The sequence below is a fragment of the Zingiber officinale genome, chromosome 3A (assembly GCF_018446385.1).
Source record: "Zingiber officinale cultivar Zhangliang chromosome 3A, Zo_v1.1, whole genome shotgun sequence".
Lineage (NCBI taxonomy): Eukaryota > Viridiplantae > Streptophyta > Magnoliopsida > Zingiberales > Zingiberaceae > Zingiber > Zingiber officinale.
This window is the reverse complement of record NC_055990.1, coordinates 1,674,989-1,683,208: the sequence shown is the minus strand read 5'-3', so window position 1 is coordinate 1,683,208 and position 8,220 is coordinate 1,674,989. Positions and strand designations below refer to the sequence as shown.

At 36.8% G+C, this 8,220-nt stretch overlaps 1 protein-coding gene across 1 annotated transcript; it reads right to left on the bottom strand.

The window, feature by feature from the left end:
• Nucleotides 1–2,399: 2,399 nt before the first annotated feature.
• Nucleotides 2,400–4,084, bottom strand: LOC122050963 (probable methyltransferase At1g29790). Its single transcript, XM_042611843.1, has one exon. It carries the CDS (start codon nucleotides 3,984–3,986, stop codon nucleotides 2,544–2,546), a length of 1,443 nt encoding a protein of 480 aa, XP_042467777.1. The 5' UTR covers nucleotides 3,987–4,084; the 3' UTR covers nucleotides 2,400–2,543.
• Between the last annotated feature and the right edge of the window lie 4,136 nt (nucleotides 4,085–8,220).

The following is an 8,220-nucleotide window of genomic DNA, read 5'->3' as shown; positions in this document are numbered from 1 at the left end:
TTTACAAATTGCATTATTATCCTCAAAATTATCGATATACCTTCTAGTCCCCTTTTAATGCATGCAAATTTTCCAAAAACCACTCTTAAAATTGTACAAGTTTTAACAGAGACTTCCAATCGGCTCATCTTCTCTTATGTTTCTTTTTTAACATCATGAGATATTTTTTAAATATTATAAATATTGATTTTTTTTCCTTCCTAAACTTAAAAAAATAATACTATCATGAGATTTTTATTTAAAAAAATTATTAATTTAAATTAACTATTTTAAATCATTAACACTATTTTACATGTGTCAAATATATAAATTAGCCCTCAGGTGCTAATAAGAATTCGAATTATGTGAGAAGAAGTTGCTTTAAACTTTTTGCCATTTTATACTCTAGTCTTAATTATTTGAGTCCTGTTCCTAGTATATTTTACCTAGAAATTTTACTATTAGATAAATTTAAATTGGTTAAATTTTTAAAATCACTAATGTAGGCAATATAGAAAGCTTCACAGAATGGGTCAAAGTCCTTTAGGGTCCATTGAGATGATTGATTACAGAGGCCATTTTGAATTTACCAGCTGGTCAGATTCTACCCACCACGGGACTTAGCTTTCCTTTGCATGTACTTTACTCTGCTAGCGATTTCCACCAATTCTAGGGACTTAACTAGGGTGTCAATTCGGATGGATCGGGTCGGGTCGGGTCGGGTCGGGTTGAGTTTTTTTTTTTTTTTTTAACCTAACCAAAACCCGACCCGAACCCGAGTTCAACCCAAATCATCTAAACCCGAACCCGAACCCGACCAACCCGATCAACCCGAACCCGACCCATATAACCCGAAAATCCGATTCAAAACGACTTTTTTGGACTATTTTCCCTATAATTCTTCACTTTTATCTCAATACTTCATCATTATCATACAAATATACATAAAAACATCTAAATTTTTAAAATAAAATTTGATTTAACCCCAAAAAACCCATAAAACCCTATATTTAAGTCAACCCGGGTCAACCCGAACCCAACCCGACCCAACCCGAAAATTTGTTACTCTCCAACCCTCCAACCCGAACCCGACCCGAACCCGAAAATGCCCAACCCGAACCTGATTTTTTTCGGGTCGACTCGGATTGAATCGTCGGGTCGGATTCATTTTTGACACCCCTAGACTTAACTCCTTTCTATCTCTAATAGATGAACAAATCTAGAAATCAGATCATTTCACTTTAGATCAGAGCTCCTGCCCTTGTATTTTGTATTATCTCACCGGTCTCTACTAAAACCCTTCTTATGTGACCTGACCTCAAAATCCCAACACAGTTTACGGTATACGGGCTAACTCTACAATAAATGTTACACATAAAATGTCAGTAGCACATGCAATAGAATCATTATACAAATACAAGATATCAAGGAAGAGCTTTATCAATACAGTAAAAATATAATGATTTAACATTTTTCTTAACATGATACGATGTCTAATTAACGAGAGAGATTACAAAGATATTATAAAAACGATCTTTCTCGGGAAATACAAGTACACTTTTTACTATACATGTATGTCATAATTTTACTATTATTCATCTTCTACCTCTCATTCACTTTACTTATTTGAACATCATAGTAGCTACGTTAGAAACCTCTTAGCCTGCTTGCCAACACTCTTTTCTCCTATGAATTTGTAGATATTCCTGTTTCAATATCTTTTTCCAAGTTAATTTTGAAGTCAGCTCATTGGTAATCCCATCTACCATTTTCACTGATTTCAAATAACATCAATCATAAAGTTTTTTATTATACATAATCTTATCTTACAATTAATTATAGCAAAGATGATTACGTTCATCTCAAACATCCTTCATAATTCATTTCTAAATTATGTGAAGAGAGGTAAATTATATAATCAATTTATAACCGACCGCTAAATTGACTAGGAGGTAAGAGAGTTTTTTTTTATGATATGCGTCCATTGAAAATTAATCTCTAATTCCATTATAATAAATATATCACCCTCTAAATTGAACATCCCGTAAAAATAGATATCTTATATTCTAAAAGACTATGTTAGGAACTTGAATCCATAATCGCCTAATTAATGTTGCGGGAAGGCACCTTTGATATATTGTATTTCCTTAGAAACTATAAAATTATTTCATGCTTCCCATTTGACTTTTGAATATGATTATATAAATTTAAACTAGTCAAATTTTAAAAGCATTCTTTTGTGGTCATCCATAAAGCCTCCCCTCTTTGTTTGATTGTTTTTTAAAAACTTTCTAAGAGTTTTGCCTAGCCCATTGTTTTTTTTAAAAAAAAAAATCTCATCATTATAATGTTCTCAGAATCTCTGATTTCTCCAAATAAAGAGGAACAGTGAAATTTTTACAATGTTAATTAAGCTGATCACACACAAAGAGCGGGTTAAGAACTATAAACAGGTATCAAACGGCAACGAAGATCCTTCAATTCTCCGATCGATCTTTATATATATGAAACTGTGAGTAAATTAAAGATCGATGCGCAAGATGCTCGATCGATTTTCTCAAGTTTCAGAGAGGTCTCGGCGGTTTCTCTAGCAGAGCAGAGAAGAAGACCTCCTTCCCGGCCTTGTCGACCTTGGGCACCACTGTCCACCTGTGCTTCTTGTACCTCAGAACCTCGAACGCCTCCAAGTAGTCCTCCAGGTCGCCGGTGCGGCAGAAGAAGCTGTCTATCCACAGCAGGCCTCCGGGCCTCAGCACTCTGTCCCAGTCGTACAGCACGAAGTCCAGAAGTACGAAGTCGATCCATCCATCCAGGAACCTCGTGGTGTGAATCATGTCCAGCGTGTTGTCGAAGAAGGGCAACCTCTGGTTCACGGTCACGTACAGAGGCACCAGCCCCCTCAGCGCGATCGTCTCGCTGAAGGGAGCGCCGAGGTTGATGGTGGCCGAGACGACGGTGACGTTGAACTCCCTCATCCTCGCCGCGAAACTCCCCGTCCCCACGCTGTAATCCAGCCCCACGCGGATCTCCCCGGGCTTCACCTCCAGCACCTCCTCGATCAGGAAGTCCGCCGTCGAGTTCCTAGCAGGATCGACGTAGGAGTAGCTCATCCACCGGGGCAGCTCGTGGTGGGTGAGGTTGAAGCACTCGCTGCACTTGAAGAAGCCCTTTCCGGTGGCGTTGCGCGCGAGGCAGGCGAAGCTCTTGCACTTGTAGTGGCTCCAGAGGACGTTGCGGTCGTCGGGGTAGTTCCAGAGCGAGTCGGCGATGGGGCGGGGGCGGGCGTAGAGCTTGGGCGCGGCGGCGAAGCAGCGGCGGCGGGGGAGCGGGTCGCATCCGTGGACCATCAGCCGCTGCGCCTGCTTCCAGTCGTCCTTGCAGAAGTCTCCGACGTCGTAGTCCATGTACTCCTCCAGCTCCTCCTTCATGGCGAAGCAGGCGTGGCCGATGCTGGCGAAGGTGCCGTTCGCGCCCATGAAGTTCTGCTTCCCCAGCCGGTTCGGCTTCGCCTTCACGTACTTCCGGATCTCCTCCACCAGGAAGTACTCCACCGGCTCGTGGTACGGCCGCTCGCCCCGCGACAGAGGATGCTGAGCCCCTTGGCTCGTCGTCGGAGCATCCCGCCGAACCGGCTGCGGGGATTCTTTGAGCGACACGACCAGGCCGAGGATTTCGGTGAGGAAGGCGATTTGTCCGTCTCTCTCGTGCCTCAGCTTCCGGTCGTATTGGGGGGAATCGGCCGGCCGCTCTCTCAGGTTTTCCAGCTGGGAGACAATTTTGGCGATGACGCGGTCGACGGTACTGTCGCCGACGGAGTGGGTGTCGCCGGCGGTGAGCAGAGCAGCGAAGGCGTCGACGCTGAAGCTGGAGCTGGTTTGGGAGTAAAATCTGGAGAGCGAGGTGAGAGTCAGGAGAAAGGCGAGCAGAGCCAAGAAAAGGGCGAAGGTGCAGACCCTTCTCTTGATTCCAAGCCAGGAGACACGCGGCTGCTGCCTGGGACTCCTCATGACAAGGTTTGCTCAAGATCTGTCCCTGAGGAGGAAAAATGTAGATTGAATCATGGAGACGATGATATCTAATTAAGGATTGTGGTGAGGAGGAAGAAGGAGAAGAAGTTGATACCTCGTTTGACTTGGAGACTCGTTAATTTACTTAATATTGCGTTTATCGCACAGAACAAATAAAATAAGTATTGTATTTAACGTGACCAGCTCTCGTTTCGGGTTTCCATGAGAGTTATTTATTGGATACGTATTAAATATTAAGGACTCGCATCGGGTTGAGGAATAACGTTTAGGGTGCGTTTGGTTCGGGGTTATTCTTGATAATCTTGATTATCCATTCAAGGTTATCAAAAAAAACCTTGTTTGGTTTAGGTATTCGATGATTCCCAAGTAATGTTCTATGCCTGACACGTCAGCAAAAGGGTCATGCAGCCCGGAATCAGAAAATCTCAGAAAACTAAGGTTTTTGTTGATTCCGGGGTTAACGAATTTTTTTTATCAAAAATATCCTCCGATAAGAAAAAACATGAAAAAAAGGAAAAAAAATTGTAAAAAAATATTAAAAAATGTAAAAAAACAAAAAGATGTTTTAAAAAATTTAAAAATTCATTTTTTTTTAAATAAATAATTTTAAAAAATAAAAAATAAAAAAAAATAAAAAATAAAAATTTTAAAAATGTAAACAAAATTTTAAAAAAATAAAAAATTTTAAAAATTTTAAACATTTTTAAAAAAATTATAAAATTTAAAAATTTTAAAAAATTTTAAAAAAATAAAAATAAAAAAAAATTAAAAATAAAATAAATAAATAAAAATTAAAATTTAAAAAATGTAAAAAAATAAAAATATAAAAATATAAAAAATTAAAAACTAAAAAAACACATAAAAAAATAAAAAAATATACATGAAAAAAAAAAGTAAAAAAACATTAAAATAAATAAATAAATAATAATAATAATATTATGTATAGTTGGTTTTGTAACTGAGGGTAATACGGTAAAATATTAAACTAGGGTATTCATTAAAACCTTCAAACAAACAAGTTTTTGTTGCATTAACTAAGTTGAACCAAACAACATTTGATTATATTTTATTCCCTATAACCTTGGTTATGTGATTACCTGGTAATCACATAACCAAAGTTATACATGATGACTTGAACCAAACACACCCTTAGGATTTAAGAAAGCGGAATTTCACGAGCATGTTAGGATACAAGGCTGATCTAATAATAAATGTTCGATTTCTAAAATTATATCATATTAAATAAATATATTTTAAAATATTTAAATTATTATTATTATTTTTTAATAATAATATATATTATTTTTAAAAAATTATTATTTAAAAAATAATAATATTAAAACTTTTACCGCAAAAAAACAGGAGAGAGTTTTTTTAAAGTGTTAATAGCTTTGAACATCTCTTCTTTCTCATGCTAATGGACATTATAATATTTACTTATAATATAAAAAAAATATTAAATGGATATTATAATACTAATATGAGCGTCCTAATAGAATTTTCAAAATGCATCAATGAAGTTTAGTTATGTTTTGAAAAACACACCTTTAAAATTTTAATATTAATGAAGTTTAGTTATGTTTTGAAAACACACCTTTAAAATTTTAATATTGTTAAAATATCTTAAGTGTTTTTTCTATTTTATCTTGCTTAACCATCTAACCATTGCCAACAATATCTTCAAACTTTGTTTTTTCGCCCTATGTATATCCTGTACACATAGCAAATGATATTATTAAGAACAGGTAACCTATGGATTCCTTATACACATACAGGAGCTTTAAATTTGTTCTATAATGGGGCAATTAGACCCTCCAACTAATTATTCAAGTATGTAAAATTTAATAAGGTTTGGGGTTCCAATTTCGACATAAGGTCTGTGGTTCGAATCTTGATAAAATTGAGGTAAATACTTCCCTTATGTACTAATTATTCCAAAGGCTAGTAGTCGCCTGTGATTTACCTACTCCGTATTGGCCCTGAGACGGATTGACGGGGACGTTAGGGGCGAGCATATTCGCCTTTTGCCATCAAGTATGTAAAATTTAAGGTCGTTATGGATTTATTTTCGGAAGATATGTGTTGGCGGGTACTGGGGGTGAATGTATTCATCTTTTGTCATCAAGTATGTAAAATTTAAGTCCTTTTATAATTGTCTAGTAGTAAACGCATGAAATATTATATCATAAAATTTGGAGTTCGAATCTCAATATAATCTAGGTAAATGTCTCTCATATATGTTATTCATTATTTCAAAAATTAATAATTATCTATAATTTATCTCTTTCATATCAATTCTGAGATGAATATTGGGGGTGAACATATTTATCTTTTGTCATCAAATATTTAAATTTTAAATTTTAACTATGATGCACTTTAACGGAATAATAAATTTAAGATTAGCCGATCAAAAATTTTTATAAAGCTAAATTGATGTCTTTAAAATTATAAAGAAAATAGCTAATTGATGTTAAGCGGCAGGAATGATTCCATGCAATAAAAAATCAAATCTAACGTTGAGTATTTTTTTAACGTTCATGAAGTTGTATTCTGATGATACTGGGTGCTATATTATTATGACCTTCTTGCATTTTCTTAATGTAACTGGTGGACCGTTATTAATTGGACCAATATATTTAGATTAAAAAAATAATTATAATAAAATAAAATCTAATTTACACAATCATCTTACTCATATATACTAGTGTGATCGTGCACGCATTGCATGTGTAATATAATAATATATAAATTATTTGGGTATTTGAAAATCCGAATTGTTTTATAAACCAAAAATTAATTATTTTGGTAAGATTCGTCAGACTCATGCAATAATGACGCTAGAGAATCTCTTCCCTATGCAAAAAAATATTTTAATTTAATATTATACTTGTCTTAGTAAAAAAAATTAAGAAAAGTATATTTTTTAACATTGTCGACTTAAAATATTTATAGAAGCTTCTTTGATTATAGTGTTGTCAATTCTAAGATATGAGACTAAAGAGAACTATATTTTTTTATATAAAACAATCAGAAAATTAATGATAAGAACAATTCTAGATTGTTTCGCTTGTGGAATTACCAATAAACATTGAAATTATTTTTAGTGTAAATAGAAAAAAGGGCGTTAACGTATATACATTTTAGGCTTCATCAAAGTTAGTTAGTAAAGGGGGGAGATTTTTAATAAAATAATAAGATATATATATATATATCTAGAGAGAGAGTTTTGATATGTTGGGCGACGCTTTGTGCGTGACCGTGAGCGACGCGCAGACGTGGCGCCGTCAGCTCGGTTTCACTACAAATAAAATAATCCATGGAAGTTACTCTCTCCCTTTCTCGCCTTTGTTCAAAATTTCGGCGGCGTTTATTACCAAAAATATAATCTCCCTCGTCGCTCTCTCTCCCTCGCTCCCGGTCCCCTCCACCGTCCGTCCTCTGGGCGACCTGACGCTTCCCCGGAAAATTCAATACTGGCTCGCCGCTCTCCCCCCCCCTTCCCTCGATCCCTCCGTCGAAACTCGTCCCTCGCGCTCCCGGGCGGAAAGTTGCTCCGGCGTCTTCAATCGCAGGTCTACTGTGAGATCCTACCACCTCACTCCAATTTAATTTCTTAATCCACACCGTTATTACCTTGTGAAATCGGTATAAAATAGCTGTAATAATTGTATAAAGATGCACCGCGGCTTTGCTCTCATTTCTAACCGTTGCATCAACTACTACGACTGATGAAACCGTGCTTGTAGGATATGACTTGGATTGGTCGTGGTAGAAGGTCGGAAGGACTTATGCTACGACCTGAATGGTTGACGGCTCCAACAATCGCCTGCTCTCCGGTGGACTTTCATTTGCTGTTACAAGGTGTAGCAACTTCATGGGGAGAAAGCTGTTACAACGTGTAGCAGTTAACTGTGCATGAAGCTGCCACACCTTGTAGCAGCTACCTTGATTAGTCGGATTCCTAGCCCCTCTATTTTCTAGCATAGATTAACACTACACTTTAGCCATAGTTTTCATATTGTGTGGCTAAAGTGTAGTGTTAATCTATGCTAGAAAATAGAGGGGCTAGGAATCCGACTAACCAAGGTAGCTGCTATAAGGTGTGGCAGCTTCATGCACAGTTAACTGCTACATCTTGTAGCAGCAAATGAAAGTCCACCGGAGAGCAGGCGGTTGGTGCAACCGACCTTTCACTTTCCCGGCAGGGGCCCAA